The 20,126-nt window shown below is 40.7% G+C and overlaps 1 protein-coding gene across 1 annotated transcript in view; it reads right to left on the reverse strand.

Annotated features, from left to right (window-relative positions):
• Positions 1–20,126, reverse strand: part of Schip1 (schwannomin interacting protein 1) — a 609,573-nt gene that overhangs the window by 572,110 nt on the left and 17,337 nt on the right. The window contains exon 4 of the mRNA XM_085835838.1: positions 13,782–13,917. Within this exon, the coding sequence (XP_085691964.1) occupies positions 13,782–13,917 (136 nt within the window). The remainder of the gene's footprint in view (positions 1–13,781; positions 13,918–20,126) is intronic.

Raw genomic sequence — 20,126 nt, forward strand, 5'->3', positions numbered from 1 at the left:
TGTGTGTGTGTGTGTGTGCCTGCCTTGTGTAACTGTAGAGTCCAGAAGAGGAAATCAGATTCCCAGGAGCTACAGTTATAGGCAGTCGTGAGCTACCAACATGGGTGCTGGGAACCAAAATGAGTCCTCTGAAAGAGCACGGGAGCTCTTAACTGCTGAGCCATCTCAATATTGCTTCCCCTCTATGTTCAAGTTGGAGAGGACCTTAGGAATGATTTACTCCATCATATGCACATGCATACATGGACATAGGCACATGAGCACATATGTGCTTGCATGGGCACACTTCCATACACATAACATGCACTGAGAGACTTGACCCAATGTCACTCACATTCTTAGTTAACACTTCTTTGGTAAGGCTATTTAACCAACAAAACTATATTCAATTATAGGTAGAGTATGATTTCATTCACAAAGATGTCAAATAATCAACGTAAATTTACATACAGTGCCTGTATCTACAGTCCTTGAGTAATCCCAAAACAAATGAAACATGGAAAAATTGTGTAGCTTTCTCTAAGCCATTGAAGTCTTTTGTCCTTGTCTAATTACTGTCAAATCATTGGACTCAACCAATCATGGATAACTTGGAAAGCCATATTGATATATTAGAGAGTCAGCATGCTTGTTTTTCTTAGGACAGTCTTATCAATTCCAACCCACCCAAAACAAATCCAAGTGGAGAAAAGTTTCTTCCCTGCCTTTGTGGTGAATAAACTCCAGAGATGAAGACCCCAAGACACATCCTGGAGATGACTAAAGCAGATGTCACTGTAGAGTGCTGGATTCTGAATGCATATCACTCAAAAGATGCTCTTAACAAAGCCAGGCTGAATGTGGCAATGTGTTGAGTCCAGAAGTATGGCTAAGATAATCTAAGATCAATCTAAGTCAGATGAGAGTTCAGAGCCTGCGATAAGTCATGTAAGATGGAGATGATATGTGTACATTCTAATGATTAGCTCTAACTTCTTTGGTTTAGGCTTGTGTATTCTGAATTATCACTAGATGTTTATTTTTTTTTTTTGTGTGTGTGTGTGTGTGTGTGTGAGAGAGAGAGAGAGAGAGAGAGAGAGAGAGAGAGAGAGAGAGAGTCAGGTTCCAGTTTGTGAAATACAAATTAAAATGAGAAAAACATAGTATCAAGACTTGGGTTTCATTTTTAATCTTTCAACTGCATAGATGACCTCCATGGGAAATCTCTAAGTTCTTTTGAGTTCAACTCTCTGAAATAGTTCAGATGATGCCATTATTTCCAAAAATGATTAATACAAATCCAAAATTCATATTGCATGAGTATATTTTTATTTATGTAGGTCTATCATGAAAGATGAAGTTAGACTATTTCTTATGTGTATAACTGGGGAACTGAAAGAATAGCATTCAAATTCAGCAGTCAAAACAAAACTCACTGGAGAACCTACAGCTTAAATATTCCCAGACCAAGATTTTTCAAAACACAAGATGTTTTGAGTAGTAGCATCATGTCATGTCATGGAATTATTTAATGTACAAATGGTTTGAAACACTTAGATTGTCTTTGGATTATATAAGTTAATTGCATGTTTATAATTGAGTCTAAAGCTCAAAATCCTCAGCCCCAATAATTGCTGATAAAGAGTGCTCAGTGTGTGAGAGATGGGTGAATCTAGACTGATGCATACGTTCAGAGATATTCTTTGGAAAACTGGGTTCTGATCTTAAGACCCTGACATTCATTGAGTGCCATTCACAGTGACAGAAAGCTTTTAAATTAAGTCAAGAAATCATTTGGGACCAACCAACATCCTAATAAAAATAATCTCAGGAATTCAGTGTGTTTGTAAATAGCTGTTTCATTGACCCAAACCTACTCCCAAGCTCTCCCACATGAGGAGGACTCTGCTGTCACTGTAAGTCCCAGATATGTCACATCTAGAAGAAGCTCTGATGGAAACAGATCCAACAGTAGGAAACATTTCCAGGCTGTAAGAACCATTTATAAGACCAACTTCTCTGAAGGATTAAAAGGGTTAAAAACTCCAGTGAAAACATATCTATCATTCCCATCTATGTCCAGCATCCTTACAAAGGATTTTAACTACAGTGGTTTTTGCTAAACAGATACATCCCCCCACTTTTTTCAGCCAAAGGTTATAGAGCCCCGCAAGGGTGGGTGAACCACAAAACTGTGAGCATATTTTTACGTTGGCAAGAAAAACAAAATGTCAGTCAACTAAATTTAAGATTGTTCACACACATCTGCTACCAACAGAATGCTGTAAAAAAAAAAAAAAGAAAAGAAAAAGAAAAAGGACAAAATGGGGAGCGCTCACAGTCTAAATAGCTCTGTGTGTCTTCTGTTGTTGGGTGATTTGCACTCTTTCAATAATGATTGAAAGGCTATCAGACCTGAAGCTAACATCTGTTGGTGGTTTGTCATGTAGCAACAATTTCTAGTTAAGCAAATACATAAACAACCATATCTCAAACTGTCTAAGCTAGGTAGCGGCAGTTATAAATATATCACCAAAATGTTTTCCAAAGAGGAACAAATGTAAAATGCTTCACTCCTGACAATATTGTACCACATTATGTCCTTGAGAGACTGAGAGAGAGGAAAAGATTGACAGATAACAGATCCCTGAATCTAGCAAGCCTCACATACCCAACTTTAGAGCATACAGCAGGCACAGGTTATGACACCAGCCTCGCATTGCCTGTGTTATTGAAGGATAGTCTCCTTGTCCAAGGTCCACTTCCACTAGGGAAGAGACACAGCTCATGAGAAAAAGAATGTTAAAACAAAGTCCCACAGTACAGCTACTATGGGGAAAAACACGGTTTCCTCCTAAAATCCATGCAGAAACATAAAACCCAAGCAAACACAACTAAAAGATCTGGGTGGTAAAGCTAGGTTTCACACATTTCAAATCGCTTAGTTCTTTTAAATGTTGAGATCAATTTAGGAAAGCTCTAGTGTATCTACTAAGCAAAGCTGTCAAAAATACATATAACAATAGCACCTTAGTGCAAAATTAAGTCATGTCTTTTTAAATTATACATTTCACATACTGTCAAGAATAAGTACCATTTATCTAAAAATCAAGTGCCAAGTTACTGAAGAGTTAAGATGAATGGCAATTCAGCTGAAAATAATGTATAATAGAAAGAAATATCTATGCTTGATGTTTTCAAATATAAGAACCATTGAGAGAAGTGAGTTTTATATCATAATAACATTAAAAGAGTGTCGTTATACTTTAAAGTAAAGGGTTTAGCATATGTGTCTGAAACTATATTTAACTGACCTGAAAAAAATTTTTTTCTTTAATTATGTTTTAAATGGACCTATGTTCTCCTACACAACTCTGAACAGAAAATCAGAATATGTGCTGGGGTCGTTATTGGCAGCAATTCAGAGGATCTTCTCCCTTGGTTGTGTGAGGTTCTAATATACAGTTCTCCAGGGGTGTACGGATGATTTGTAAGGATGGCTAAAGAATGATTTGGGGGGGGGGCAATAAGTTTGTTGTTTTTGAATTTTTGATTTAAACAGTTACGTTGGAAGTTTTGAAATTAAATAAATATATCTAGTGATACTGAGATAGCAATTTCAACAGCCCATATCTAATCATCTTATTTTAAAAAGCTGCTTATAACCTCCATCAGTTCCGCTGTATGTATTTGATGCAAATAAATGCCAGAGCTTTAAGTCACAATTGTCACCTGTGCATCTGAACATTAGGACAGCTAAGTGCTCTTTTGGAATGGAAACTATGATCTGTGGTCTAAGAGTTTAGCTGTTCTTCAGGTTAGTGACGAATCAGAAACCCCCTTTCAGTTTCTGTTTACAAAGAGCAACAAACTGCACATTTGAAACTATCTATGCATGTTTATAAAATGATAGTTCCAAAACATCTGGATTGTATATTTACAGTGTAATTAATTTGTGTTGGAGTTTTACCTTTCAACATTCTCAAAATTCAAAGTACAGACATTCACATCATAGAATGCAATATTTTCTTTAAATGAGCATATTAGCTCTTTCTAAAATAACATTTACCTGGTTGTTTCTAAACTTTAAAATGCAGTGAAGAACCTATCTTTTATAGTGTCTTTTTTATTAGACTTGGGGGTTACTGTTCCCATATGTCTATGGTATACAAGATTGGATGTGGAAAACTTACTCTGTCAGCTTGCTTGCCTGGGTCGCAGTCCCACGCGGCCCTTACGCGCTGCTCAGACCTCTCCATGGTGCTGAAGAGCTACCCTCATCCATTTGAGAAGGAAGAGCGGTTCACTGAAACCGGCTTGGAAAGGAATCCATAGAGAGCCACTTTGTTAGCAGGTAAAGTTACCTAGAGAGTTTCTACAGGGCATGCTGTGAGGTGTGGTGTCTCCCCTTTAGTTAATAACCCAGGCAGCTTAAAGCAAATCTTGGAGCATAAATCTTCAAAACTGAAGGAAAAATGTAAGTTTCCCAAGAGAAGAAACTGCCTGGTTTTTGTCTGCGTTGTTCAAATTGGGGGAATAAACATACAAAGATGACCAGGCTCCTTGGAGAACAGAGAAGTCCAAAGAGAGAACCTCTTGATCTTTATGAAGAGAACAATTCCCCTCTAATCTGAAGCACTTGATTCGCCTAATCTTCATTAACTTAAAAAATATATGAAAATAAAGACGAAAACTCCACAAGGCTCCATTGTGGAATTCCACGATACACACTGTGCAAGCAGCTCTGCCTCCCTCTCGTCCCGGCTTCTGTCTGCTGAAGATTCTCACAGCAAATAACAGCAGACTCTTCTGCTTCTCGTGGGTTACCTCTTTCTGAGGCTGGAATGTATAAAGAGCCACATGACACCCAGTGATGTCATCTTGAAAGCAGGTCACAGTTGCTGCCGTATGTAGATGAAATCCTTCTATTAAGTATTTAGCATAATGATTTTCTTGAAAATCTATTTGCATCAAATAACTTGGTCTTCCAGCAATACGGTTAACCCTATCAACAGAATGCCTCAAAGAGGTCGATTCCCAGCTCACACGTGAAGCCGTCTCGGTCTCGGGGTGAGCTGGGATGAGCTCCTGGTGCTGCCTCAGGAGATGAGTCATCATGATCAACTCATGAAGAGTGTGAAGCCCCTTCTCTGCTCCCCAGGAGCTGCCGTACAAATGAGAATGATTTCCTCAGACATGGAATCTACTTCGAAAACAACTCAGAATTTTTAGCACATTAAAAAAAATGTAATCTTTTAAAAATCAGATCACCATGACTGAGAAATAAAAGCTCAAGCGACTCCGTTCAACTCCTAGCACTATTTTATTTAATGGGATAAAACATTTCAAAAGCATCAAAAACTTACTACTCCTGAAAAGATTTGATTTGTATTTTCCAAAAGTTGGTAGGGAGCTTTCTGTAATTATTCACAGGTGTTTTAAATACAGAATGAAGAAATAGTTAAAATGTTAATGATATATTCTGAATAAGCCACTGTAAAAGATAACATACAGGTACAGTTTTAAGGGACTTAGGATGAGAGTGTCTAGTTTTATTCTATACAGCATACTTCTTTTTTATTTCTAGTTAGTCACATATCCTAATTAAAGATTTTTTTTTCAGTCATGATTGGCAAAACTTCCCTTGCATGGACTCAGTAGGTTATAAGAGGGGGGAGCATGTATGACAGGGTAAGTGAAAGGTGGGGGGAAGGGAAGAATTGCAGAGGAGGGAATGGAGGTGGATATGATCAAAACACTTTAAACACGCTTATACAATTATCAATCAAAAAGTTGTCACAAAAGTTAGTGTTAGTGCAACACTGAAATAACTAATATATCGAATTGTATATAAACATACAAAAGTGAAAGCAAGTAAAAAATAAGGATGCTATGCCGCCGGATACAAAGCCAAAATATTGTTGCATGGAGTTTTGGATTGCCTTCTTCCAACCTCGAGTTTCCCTAAGGGAGCGCTTTTCTATAAGTCCCACAGCCACTGATGCCCCTCTTTTCCTCCTCTCCGGGAAGCTGGAAGCTGCTCAGGCTGAGGGATTACAAACTAGGGCCTCTGTGGTCCTGATTTGTCTCCATGCTCAGGACTCCCTTGGCCTTGCTCGTGGGTGGGGTCAGCAGCTTTCAATGCTACTGGTGGCTGCTAACAGTTGATTCTAGGGTCCAGTGATGATGCTCAGCCTTGCCTCTGTCTGAATTCTACCCAGGATTCTAATGTTGGTAAGGAAGAAATCTCAGATGTAGATCCCCTGCTGTCTATCACTCTTACTTCCTAAGAAGACGCTCCTAAATCAGGAGGGGAAAGGTGCTGTCTACTAACTTCTGAAATCCCACCTTCCAATAGCACTGATTTGTTGGCTAGACTTGTGTGGTTTAAAGCATGCGCACACACACACACATATATATACATAAATATTCATATACATTCTATGATGTAAGAAGTTTTATGTGCAAACTAACTAAATAAAACTTTCATTGGTATAATATAGCTCTATAATATAGGTCTAAAAAGGGGGATGCCAAAGTCTTAACTAGACGTATTACACAATGCACGGTTCAATTCATATTAATGTTATTATTGAGCCACTGAATTCTATGGATCAATTTTCTGATAAGATAAAACTAATAATGTATTTTATGGAGAAAGAAACTTGGAAATGTGCGAAAGTGTCTCGTTTTTGCATATTCAAGTCTGCGATGACACAATAGATATGTACAAAATCCTATGGTAAATAAATTTACTATCTCATCTTCCTTCCAAGTAACAGCTGCTATAATATCTATAAAAAGTACTATTTCTGGTACCAGGTTCTAGAAAATTATACCCTAGAAGATGTTGTGGCAGTTAGATTTTATTAATAAGAAAATATTTCAAGTCTACACAAGAAATAAAGAAATCTGAGTATCTCCCTTAAGTTACTGGTACGTTTGTTACAAGAACTGCCAGTCATGCCTAGGGAATTATATAGAGTCTGTGCAGGTATACAAGTTGTAATGTTTGCTTGATTTAGTAGTGATCACCATGTCCCAGTGTCTTAGTGTGGTAACAAGGTGCACAATAGCCCCTCAGATAGTTGCAGAAAGAGTGTGGAACTAACAAAGTGGATTTAATTCAGGATGTGAGTAACTCTGCCATCTTATCCCACCACAGACATCTCGGTTATAATAGGCAAACCTAGAGAACCCAAGGACCAAAAAATTTCCAAGCAAAGTAGCTACAAGAGTGGAACACATCCAGTCTCCCCACATCCCACTTCTCTTTGGACCCTAGCATGTTCTTCATGCGATCTGGTGAGGTCTGGTACAATGTTAATGAGGGCTCAGTGTGCATGTAAGACACAGAGCCATCTTCTGTCACTTAAGCTGTAGAGCAGGGACAAGACCATGGTGTGGACAGGTGTCTACAACCAAGTAAGATTTCTTTTCTACTGTGTTTATTGAAGGCACATTACCTGGTGACTAGTGCTCTGCCATCCACACATAGGTCTTGATATTAGCTTTCAGATCCCAACAGCATCTTCATTATATTAGGAGAGTAAGCGAGTCCGTGATCAATGAAGTCACAATTTTGTACATCAGTCAATGTTTAAGGATTAGCAATTTAAATTTTTATTTATTTATTGTTTTAGAAAATATGTTTTTAGTTTAAAACTGTATTATTAACAGTAACAATAATTAATTTATTTTATTCATATGGGGTTTTGCATATATATATGTCTGTGAACCACATCCATGCCTAGTACCTGTGGAAGCCAGAAGAGGGCATATCCCTCCAGGGCTTGACCATGCCCTCTCAAATATGGCCTCTTTTTCCTTAATCATTATTGGTGTGTGTATGTTCATAAATATGCAAATGCAGCCTGCTAAGTCAGTTTAGTGTTGCCTGTACTTAAATGATTTGGGGATGACAACCAAGTATTGGGTAACCAATTAGAGGCTCATATCCAGAGGAAACTATTTTCCCACCTTCCGGCTGTCATTACAGCTAGGAATGAGGTCCCATGAGAATTTCGCCTTCCATATTCTCATGTCTATCGGTGCTGTTATTATTCATGTCTTGTTTAAGTTGTCATATTGTTGAAGTATCATAGCTTTCTTGTTATATCTAGGAGACAAAAATCTCACAGCAGAATTTCTGACCCTTTGGCTCTTACAAACTTTTCTCCCTGTTTCTTCCACCACAGTGTTCCCTGAGCCTTGAAAAATTTTAAACCCTAAACCAAAACAGCTTGTTCATATTTTAAAACCTGCCAGGGGGAAATTATCTTCAAACAGTAAAGTTAAGAAATATTGGGGGAAAGAATCTGTGTTATCAATGAATATTCAAAGACTTAAAGGGAAATGTGTGAAGACGTTTTTATACAAAATATCTTTTTGTACACTGTCATACATTGTTCTTTATTATTAAAATAATTTCTGAAACTTTGTTCATTAATTTTCAATCACTCAGTTTCAAGAGAACGGTGTCTGTTCTATGTAAATAGGAGTCTTCCCCTTTTTCTCATATGGCTGCTCTATTCTCTGTGCTATTTGTGGGTCTGAGACACAGGGTGGAAGATGAAATTTGGATATTGAAACACTAAGACTCAAGAGACCTAAATCTGTAAAAGCTGGATACAAGCCTATAACTTGTCTCTGACCAGGAAAATTTGGGTTGTTAAATTATTAAACATAACACAAGGCTTTCATTCTCTACAATTCCAATGCTGGAAATTGTATTGGAAAGGGCCACTACAAAGCTTCTTTTAGGGCCCAGTATGCTCTTCCTCCTGAGTGGGCATGGCATGACTGCAAATCCCTTTATACACCAGATTCCTCCTGGTGTACTTAAAATCTGGATATTAGAGATCCAAAAAGAGCAATCATCACACGTGATGTGAGACTGACTAGCTGTAGCTCTGCCTTCAGGGGCATGGTTGACTTTAGAGTGTTAAAGCTTTGGCGGATCTATCAAATCCATGAATGTCTAGAGACTCTTGCTAAAAGCTAGAGCCACTTGGACAATGCCAGTAATCAAATGAGCTGACTGCCCCTTTCTCCAGGACAAATGAGACACTAGGATCTTCAGGTGGTCCAAACCTTTTTTCTTTGAACTTGCTCAGAACTACAATCCTTCTGCTTGGGAGTGGGGTGATCCCTTGGACCTGGGCTTTCTGCAGCTGTTGGTATGAAGATAACCCCTCATTCCGCTTCACAAGGGTCTATAATCCTCTGGAAAGATGATCTGCAACTCCTCCACTACGTGTGAAGTATGGTCTCTCGGGAGATGTCCACTCATGCAGACACAAAGACTAAAATTTTGTTTCATTCTCAGAAAGTCAAAGGCTTTGGTAAGAATACATGCTTAATGATGTACACTTTTTGTTGTGTTGATATCATACACACACATATATGCACCCACATATACACACATGTTCATTCTAGGACAAACTGATTCTAATGGGTTAATTTAGAGGATCTCAAACAAGTGTGGGGCCCCAATCAGTACTAAGTCAAAACCCCCCTCCCTGTAGTGGACACTGTTTTCAACAGTGCTATGGAAATGAGAAAAGTGACTGAATATCATCAAGAACAGCTTCAACTATTTTTTTTTGAGAGCCTCGGGCCCCCAGGCTCTGTGCTGAGTTTTACAGACAGCATGTCATTTAATCTTCACAGCAATACCAACCACCTGTGAGGTGGGTATTATTTCCAGTGGCAGATGAAGAAGGACTTCTCAAGTGATATCTTAGATGCACGGAAACAGTGGGGACCCCTATTTCAGCCACATAGCTTTATCAGACTAGTCTCGGTCCCTGTACCATACTGCCTCTTACAGGCAGGAAGATGACATGACACCCACCCAGAGGAAGTGACCATGTCTAGGAGGGCAGAAGGGTCTTGGCAACCAAGTCAAGCCAAATGGGATTAAAAACTTGTAAAATCTCAGCCTTTGTCTGCCTGAGTACATGCTAACAGCTTCTACACAGGTCACCGTCTCAGAGTCTGTGTCCTCCTAGACAAATCACAAACCACAGGTACTTTCACTTTGTACTGGGAATCTGACCAGTACAAAGTGCATAGCATTACCACTGTTGTTCTTGCAAAAGAAGGGATGTTTCTGAGATAGGGAGGGCAACTTTTCCTCACCTCGACACCTACCATTTCCATTCCCCAATTACAGTTGCTATTCAAATTTCTTATTTCTAAACCCAAACTTTCCAGTTACCACATGATACACTACAGTATGAGGGCACTTAATATGCAAATTGCTAACATAACTTAATATTATCTCCCCTCCTGTTGCTCTTTAATTTGGCGCTGAATAGCTGAGGTTTGAGATTTTAATCAAAGAGCACGGAGTAAGGCAATTTATAAAATCAAATGGGCTTTTTCAACTGTTTCATTCACTTTTTAGAGCTATCAAACTGTAGTCTTACAAATGCAGTAGCTGATTGCTGCCCCTCCTCCTTGAGCATGCCTAAATGAAGGCTTGCTTTCAAGCTGTGTGAAATGACAAAAGACAGAAGTGGGCAAGCTCTGGTCAGTGCATAACCCAAGGGTGGCTACCCATCTTTCAAGTTTCATTTCCATCGTCTGTAAAATGGAGATAATAATTGTGCCTCCTCCTCATGGACACTGAAAGGACTGAATGAGGTAACCTATGAGAAGTATTAGCCAAGAGCCAGGCATGTGACAGGTCTTCAGTTTTTCTTAAGTGGGAGTTGAGAGCTCATGCACAAACATGCCTGCTGTTCCATATTTTAAAGCAGACACATTCTGGGCTCTATATTAATCACTGCGTTCTGCCAAAACAGTGAGCAGAAGAGCCATTCTCAAGTCAGTGAGAGGATTCAGTTTGGATCAAGGAACTGGTTCCCTATGTGATGCACATCTGGGACAGGCAGTAACTGAAGCTGTGACAGTGTGTGGGTAGAGAACAGCTGATCTAGCTCCAGAGACAACACAAGCCAGTCAAGAAAACTGGGCATGGTCTAGGCAGTTACAACAAGAGGTTCAGCAAACTACAAGAAAAGCACAAGTCAGGCCTAGGCACTCTCCCAGAGGGCAACGTCATTGGGCTTGTGCTGAAGGTTTGAAGAAATAAAGAACAGATAATATAATGTGCCTGACGGTTTGTAGCACCAAAGCTCTCAATGGTTTTGTTGGTCATTTGTAGAACCTGCTGCCTTTAAGACAGGCTTACTTCATGTTAAACCAGGGAGCATCCTGTGCCCTGTATAAACTTGAGCCAACTCACAGTGGGCAGGGAAACCAAGCCTCCGAACCAGGGCCTTCTGAGAGCGGTAGAGGGCCATGTGCTTGAAGGTTGCTCAGAGTAAATCATAGTAATTTTCTACTTTGTCTTTATGTGGGCTGCAAGCCCCCAAAAGATGTAAAGATAATGTTTCTGTAAGGGTCCTGCTGCAGTGATGACCATGGGATATAAAAGAACATTTATCCAGTTATATTGACTTCAACCCACTAAGCACAGATTTTTTTTTTTAACATTATGCCTTGTAGGATAGGGCTATAGCTCAGTGGTAGAATACTTGTAGACCTACATAGGCTTGATGCCCAGCACTGAGAGAATAAAACTAAGTCTTGGATATTTGCCTATCTGACACCCTGGAGGCTTAGAAACAGTTCAATATCTAATATTGCTTATGTCTTACATTTTGTGTGTTGTCTTGTTTTGTACAGTTGCTGTCACATGATAGTCACCACTAATATCAAAGTCATCGATATGATCAATGGCCCCTATTAGAACTCTGAGCAGGCTCTGCTTGCTTTCTGATAGCAGATTGCAATAATGAGTTTTTGGAAGATTTGTTTGACTCATATTTTGCACAAGTTTAAAGATTTCTTTGTCCCTCAACCCACAGAGCTAGACTACACTAGAGTGACTATTGGGTCAGATACACCTTATGAAAAAGCCAGTTGACAGGGAGAAGTTTGGACAATGCAAGCTCCTCTATTAGAAAAAGATTCAGGGAACTCAGGAGATTGGGTGGTTTAGAGGACTCAGCACCAGGGGCGGATACAAATAAACTGGACGAGCCACAGCACAGGAGATCAATCATTAACTCAAGTGTTTACCCAAAACACTTGAGGTGATAGGATTGAAGGAGCAGGGCAGTAAGAGGCCAGGATACATTCTAAGATGTCAACAACTCTCAAAGGCTGAAGGACACACACACACGCGCGCGCACACAAACAGTGGGTCACCAGACTCAGCGCGGCAGCTACTTGCCCTGAATTGGGACCTTTAGAGCAGCAGTTCTCGACCTTCCGCATGCTGCGACCCTTTAATTCAGTGCCTCATGTTGTGGTGACCCCCTATCATAAACGTAGTTTCGGTTGTTACTTCATAACTGATTTTGCTACTGTAAATATTTTTTGGAGCTAGAAGGTTGCTAGAGGGGTCGCGACCCACAAATTGAGAAGCACTCTAGAATACAGGGGCAGCTTGAATTTAAATCCCTAACTCACAGACAAAAAACGGTTTCTGAAATAGAGTTACATAGACTCTTCACAACCATTTAATTGCATTTTCTATTGGCATTCACAGCAAAGGCATCCTAAGATCTCAATTTTCACTTTCTTTTTTACTCATAAACCAAGCGCTGCCCAGCATTTTCCAATGTGGTTCACAAGCGCCCTCTAATGACCGGGAGGCCAGTAACCGGGATCCCTTTCTCCAAAAGACCAAATGTTGGGTCCATTAAACAGATCTGCCTCTTTTACTTTCACAGCTATAAAACCAGCTTTTTCTTTCTTCTAAGAACTAACTAAACTAACAACAGCAGCAACAACAACAACAAACCAACTCACATCTACATTAAAATATTAGGCAATAATGCCAAGCCATGCAGTCTTCATTTCAAAGAAAGTAACTTTTGCCTGATCTCATCATATGACTGAGAAAGTATGACAGCAAATTATAGGAAGAATATTTTTTAATAACATACTTTGCATAATTACCTCTTTCCAACTTTTTATCATTTCTGTGACTATAAATAAATGCTCACAATGGCGAAACGCGCTGATTTAACAGAGCCTAACAGAGCCCTGCCACCCTCCCCGCCCCCCCCCCCCCCCACACACACACACATACACACATTTAGTGCTTATAAAACACAGGCTTGTAGCAGATGCGTTCATTCCATAACCCCATTCTGGAGAATTCTTAAACGGGTGGTCAATTTCAGTGTGCAAAATCATATGTTTCCCTTTCAAAACTTCTTAATGGTTGAAACCACTGAAAACTCTGGACTCAGGAGAACTGCACTTGCCAACATCTGTCCTGCATCTACAGGTGCGGCAGGTTCCCCCAAGCCCTATCGGCAGTCCTTTCAGGAGGGGCCTGTGTTTAGCCTCTGACACACTCAATCCATTTCAGCAATTTCAGTCTGTGATCATCTTCAATTTTCCCTGCCAGAAGTTCTCTTTCTAATCCTAATTACGAAGCTGACCTTCCAACCAGACAAGCATCACATAAGCACATACCAGAGAAAGCACGCCATAAGAAATGGGGGGGGGCGCACCTCAGGGATAGAGAAGCAACATCGCACAGAATCCCCACTCTATGGACGCAGTGAGTTCATTTTTGGCTCATGAATCTTGTCTTAGTTCTACCATGTCGAGAACCTCACTGTGGGCTCCCATGCAGCAAATAAGCAACCCCCCCACCCCCAGCCCCACCCCCACACCATCACAAACCATCTCAAGATCTTTTCTTGGAACCAGAGCCTGGGCTATCAAATATGCAGTGCAAGGCAGTCCAAGCACGGCCGGGAGACACTCACGGGTGTGCTGCTGTCGGAGAAGGTGTTCATGCTGACAGAGCTGCTCAGCTTGTCTGAAGAGACAGAAGGTGGGGATGGGCTCCGCTTCTCCAGGGGGTCCTGCCTCTGCAAGTACTCTCGCCATGCTCGCTGAATGCTGCAGAAAAACCCAGCAATATGTCACGGCCAGCCATCACCCACACACTCCGAAGGGCACGGGGGCGGGGACTGGTTTTAGAGATAGAGAAACTGTAAGCTAGATTGTGCTCGAAGGAAAAGCGCTTGGGTTTTAGCTCCATTTTGGCCACCAAGACTGGATTTAAAAAAATGAAACAAATAGAGCAAAACAACAAAACCAATTGGATTGCCTTTCTCAGTCTTAACTCGACTAACTCAGCCTTAAAAAACAAATTTAGTAGGGGAAGAAAGAACCCACATCAGTCAAAGTCAAACTGGCTCATACACTGATTTTTTTTCTGTGTGTATGTTTTAATTTCTCATCTTTGAGAAAAATAGACAGGTGGATGATTGCATATTTATTCATCCAATGCAAGATTTTAGAGGTTCCATGGGTAGGCTCTGGACAGGGAACACAGAGCACATTTCCGGGATTCCACTCACACAGACCTCAAGGGGGGGGGGGGTTGGGGGTGGCATTCTCAACACTGAGCAATATGTCTGCATGGCCAGATGCTGTGGTCTGGTGGCCCTGATTTGGGGACAAGACCACAAGAACATTATAGTCATTTACTTAACATACTGTAGAAGGGACACGGGTAGTAAAGAAATGCCCAAAGTGTCCTATGCTAAATAAGACACTAAAGTAACATAATTAGGGGACATTTTGTTTTGTTTGGTTTTTAGTTTTGGTTACTTTTTTTTTTTTGGTTGTTTGTTTTTGTTTTTGTTTTTGTTTTGAGACAGGGTTTCTCTGTGTAGCTCTGGCTACCCTGGAACTCACTTAGTAAACCAGGCTGGCCTTGAACTCAGAGATCTGTCTGCCTCTGTGTCCTGAGACTAAAGGCATGCATTTCCACACTAGGCTTTTGGGTTTGGGGGTTTGTTGGTTTTTGTTTTTGAATCTGTGGTTAATATCAGGAAAATAAAAAACCGAAAACCTTTCTAAAGCATAGGTGCCTTTGCTGCTCCTGTGTGGGAGTTAAGGAACTTTTCCTGGACCGTTGGCTCTCACCTCAGGCTTGACCATCTGCATTCATGGGTAGCCACTGAGTATACTGAAGATTTTCTTTGACATTTGGACGTGCACACACCAACTGCCAGGCTCAGTATCTTAAGATAATAAAATGTGAACATTCTTCCTAGAGGTGCCAGGCCTTCCTCTCTTCTTCCACACAAGCTGAGTCGTCAAGGTTACTGGCATGTGAGAAAATGAATGCTTCTTCCTTTAAGACCATCAATCCTCAGTAGCCAGTGGGTATACGGAGCAAGATGTGCCGTCATATTATGGAACTTGAATTGTTTTCCTAATTAAGGCTTAATGAGTTATAATACTCAAGAAAAATTCCAGAAAGCAATGTCTTGGATCCAGAGGCTAATTCCCTGAAACTATGATGTTTACGCATAAAGGCCTCTGCTTGGGGGAGGCCAGATTTCTCTTCTCGTACCATGTTCTATGTTCTTTGTAGTTTGTGTAGAATTCTCAAGAGAGATTTTTAAGGGGTGTGGTGGTTTGGATAGCAATGGCCCCCACAGGTGTATAGGCGTGCACGCACACACACACCACACACACACACACACACACACACACACACACACACACACACACACACACTATTGTTACCAGAGAGTAGCACTATTAGGATGTGTGGCCTTGTTGGAAAAAGTGTGTCATCAGGGGTGGGTTTTGAGCTTTTAAATGTTCAAGCCAGGCTCAGGGTCTCTCTCCCTGTCTCCCTGCTGCCTGCTAATCCAGATGAAGAGTTCTTGGTACCTTCTCCATTACCATGTCTGCCTGCACACTGCCATGCTTCCTACAATGGTGATAATGGACTGAACCTCTGAACCTGTAAGCCAGTCCCAGTGTGATGTTTTCTTTTATTAGAGTCCCTATATGTGTCATCTCTTCCCAGCAATAGAAACTATAAGACAAGGACTGTCAACATACAGCCTGGTCCTTCCTTGCACAGCTGCTGACCCTCTGTAGTGATAATTGCTCACTGTTTTATTTCCTGCTTCTTGAACAAAATGTACCCTCACAGATTTTTCCTTGGGTTTAAGGTTTTAAACATAATTTTAAAGTCCTGCAGATGGCTTTTGGTCCCATTGTTTCCTCTAGGACATCCTTTATTAGAGAGCTGAAAACTTGTGGATATTTGTGAATCACGGAGCACTCTGGATAAACCTAGTAATTTAGGTCTCAAAAATGTTCTATTTTAAAAAAATACTGAGAGTTTTTAAGACTCTAAGGCATTCTTCTCTACCATTTGTTCCAAGCAAGCAAACTAACAAAAAACTACCTTTATCATTCAGAAAATAAAATGTACCAGCTGAAGCGCATTACACTTTAGCACGTTGAACACTAGGGGGCGGTGTAACTCTTTAGTGATTCAAACAATGTGGAACAAACCCAAAATAAGGAACTTGGTTAAACATCCCCCTTCCCTCTTAGATTTTTGGAACCCAGAGGGCAACATACTAATTTTTCTCACATCAAAGATTAAGAAAGCATAGTTAATTTTTTAAGTGGACAGACATATTCTTTCATTGAAAAATACAATAGCAACATTGACTATCTTTTGAATTATATGACTATACACTGTAAAGTATTTCATTTTAAAATTTGTACTAAAACATTTCTATGCCATCTTAATTTCTTAACACACACTATTTTATTTTTGAACATCTGATACATAGATATTGTGCAGATCAGAAATAATTATATGTAGTTGAAAGTATATTACCTTATTATTCTTTATCTTAATCATTAAAGTTTTAAAGACTATATTGCAAACTTACTTCAGAGGTTAAAAACAACGAGCCACACATGCCATTGTATACTATTATACCAAATTATGACTTTTTAAAAATGGTCTCTGGGCCCGAGAGAAATGTTTTTATCCAACACTACTCATTGACACTAAACTAAACCTCCAGCATGGCCTTCAAACAGTTGTGTGTTCTAGTATTAAGCATCGATAATACCATCTGCAATTGCTGGAGGAGAGGATTAGAAGAGAACCCAGATACTTCTCACCCACGAGTCACAGGCACCACTTTTTCATGCTAACTTTACTATAATTCCAACTAGGGAGTCTCTGCTTATGGATGCAAAGTACGGTTTGGAGGGGCTGCCTTGATGTTGACATTTTTATTTTTAAAATTAAGCAGCGACATCACATAATGTATTTAGAATTGGTTGGAATCAAGGAGTACATAACGTTTACTCTGACATCGCTGGTAACAGAGGCTGAACATCCTATGAAGTCATGTTTTGGCTCTCAGTTTTTATTTCTCCCGTCTCGTGTGATTTTCTGCTTCTGCCCTTAGTTGGCTTATTTTCATCTCTTTTAGAGCAGGGGCTGATAGTGGCTGTCATCCTGTCATCAGATAGCCTGATACCTTGTGAGTAGCTTCGAGAAGCTTCCACGGGAGGGCTGAGATGCTCAGGGAAGGTTTGGGGTCGTTTGGGGCTTTGAATTGGGTCTTAGAGGGTGGATTAGAGTTGACAGAAAAGACATGAAAAGAGAATAGATATCAGACAGGAGGCTCTGGCGAAGGTGGTGAAGCTAAGAGGCTGTGAGGACAGCTCCCTCACCGGTTATAGTTTGGACAACTTGGGTGTTAATTCTGTAACACTCTTTTCATTCGGAAGACAGAGTTCTTCTGATATGTGGCACATAGGAAGCCAGGAGTCCAACACAGCGAAGTGCTCCCTCATGACAGTATGAAACACAGAAAACAAGCCCATCACACGATGTCATCTTCCCAGCAAGTCCAATTTCCTCCCATGGAACCAAAAGTCCTAGAGCAATGATCACCCACATATATACATCACTGTCCTGTTAGTTCCTGTACAACGATGAGTAGCTCATTAACAAATGTATTTTCCTAATATCATGTTCTAGAAATAGCTTGAAGAAGGAGTTGTATCTCACAAGGAAGTGTGTTTGGCATGATAGATGTTCTTGCCCGGTTTTACTTCTCATTAGCTGTGGCCTTAAGCAAAATGCTAAACAGTCTGGCCTACATTTTGCTCTTCCACAATAAGAGCATAATAATAAATTCTTTCTAATTGTTTCAAGAGGTCAACTGATGAGATATGTACATACACACCATTTAGCCTGACACTTGACAAACAGAGCAGGTCTTGATAGGCTATTATTGTCACTTAAGAAAACAAAAGACGTAACAAACACTTTCAGGTTATATGCAAATCAGGTATCGATGGTCTATTCTGGGCTCCTGAAAATACCACAGGCTTTGCTTTGAGGACAAGGTAGGCATATAAATATGTTTGGAAAAAATACATTTGTGTAGCGAGAATACTAGGCTAAACATTTTTCTCTGATGCTCTCCCAGAAAGGTCATTAAGATCCTATAGAAAGGACCCAAGGAGCTGAAGGGGTTTGCAGCCCCATAGGAAGAACAACAATATGAACCAACCAGTACCCTGGAGCTCCCAGGGACTAAACCATCAACCAAAGAGTACACATGGAGGGACCAATGGCTCCAGCTGCATATGTAGCAGAGGATGGCCTTGTCAGCCATCAATGGGAGGAGAGGCCCTTGGTTCTGTGAAGGTTCAATGCCCCAGCACAGGGGAATGCCAGTGCCAGGATGCAGAAATGGGTGGGTTGGTGAGCAGGGGGAGTGGGGATGGAATAGGGAGTTTTCAGAGGGGGAACCAGGAAAGGGGATAACATTTGAAATGTAAATAAAGAAAATATCTAATAATAATAAAAAAAGATCCTGTTAGAGTCGGAGTGCAGGGCTTGACAGAGGCTTCCAGGGTTCCTAATGTCACATGGTAGCTGAGAGCTGGGCTGGGATTTGGATCTAGATTGCTCAGTTCCGAAGTCTGTTCTCTGGAGCACCCTTCCCACATATCTTCCATAGCTACGCTTTGGGCTGTAGTCATGTTTTAGTTGATATGATAAGACATTGACCAAATGCATCTTAGGGAGAAAGGAATTTATTGCAGCCTAGAGACCCAGCATTGAAGGAAGTCAGAACAGGAGCTCAAGGCAGGAACCTGGAAGCAAGAACTGAAGCAGAGAATGTGGAGGATGCTGGTTACTAACGTGTTTCTCCTGGCTTCTTCTGTTTGCTTTTTATAACTCAAAACCACCTGCGAAGGTGTGGCACCACCCACAATGAACTGGGTCTCTGACACCAATCACTAGTCAAGAAAATGCTCCCACAGGTCACCTTGATGGAGCCAAGTCCTTCATCCTCCCTCTTCTCAGTGACTCTAGCTGTGTCCGTTGATATAAACTATCTAGAACAACGAGGTAGATACTGTACTTTAACAATGTGATTCAGCCAAGCTTTTTATGAAATGTTCTCGCAAATTCTGAAACCTCAACAAGTGTCTTTTTCTCTTGCAAGATATCCAATTCTGTCAAATATATTTTTAAATGAAAAATGATTGATGTTCAATATGCCCATATGTTGGTTCTATCAGAAAATATTGTCAAATCATCTTCCCAGGTGAGGTCACATCTATTCTTGCTTCCCAAGGGACAATGCCCTGGCATAATGGTAATGGTTTAAATTGGGAGAACTTTTTAATAGTCACTTATAACCTGGTAACTGGCCCAGACGTGAAGGGTGATGCTCAGGGAGCTGAAAGATGGCTCGTTTTTCCACGGGGCACCGACACTCATTTGTTGCCCACAGGTCATTCTAGCTTGCAGTCAGAATACACTCAGCTTTCGTTCCCAAGCTGGGCTGGCATCCTTCATCTGGATGCTTACCTTCTCCTGGTGTGTGGGGAACCTGTCTTTCATTTTCCCCAGATGCCTTCCATAAATTCTCTGTGGTCCTGTTTTTTTTTTTTTTTCTCTCTTGACATATTCCATTGATCATCCAAGTCTAAAACTCAGAATGACTTATCACCACGTGTGTTCTTGAACCAAGTCACATGATCCTGATGACTACCCCCCCCACACACACACATGCACTCACACACTCACACATTTTATCACCTGTTTATGCCTCTGCTTCTTTCTTTAGGCTTTGCCCTACTGCATTGCAGTCTCTTTCTGAATTTCTTTCAAATGTGTTTTCCTTCTCACAACGCCTTGAATGTGAGAAGCCAACTGAAGGGATCGTGTGCTGCCCCACACTCCATGTTGGGGTTCGAGCTCACTTGACCACACAGGACACGTTGCCTGTACCAAGAGA

The sequence above is a fragment of the Mus caroli genome, unplaced genomic scaffold (genome assembly GCF_978045245.1).
Source record: "Mus caroli unplaced genomic scaffold, Mus_caroli_1 scaffold_3, whole genome shotgun sequence".
Taxonomy (NCBI): Eukaryota; Metazoa; Chordata; class Mammalia; order Rodentia; family Muridae; genus Mus; species Mus caroli.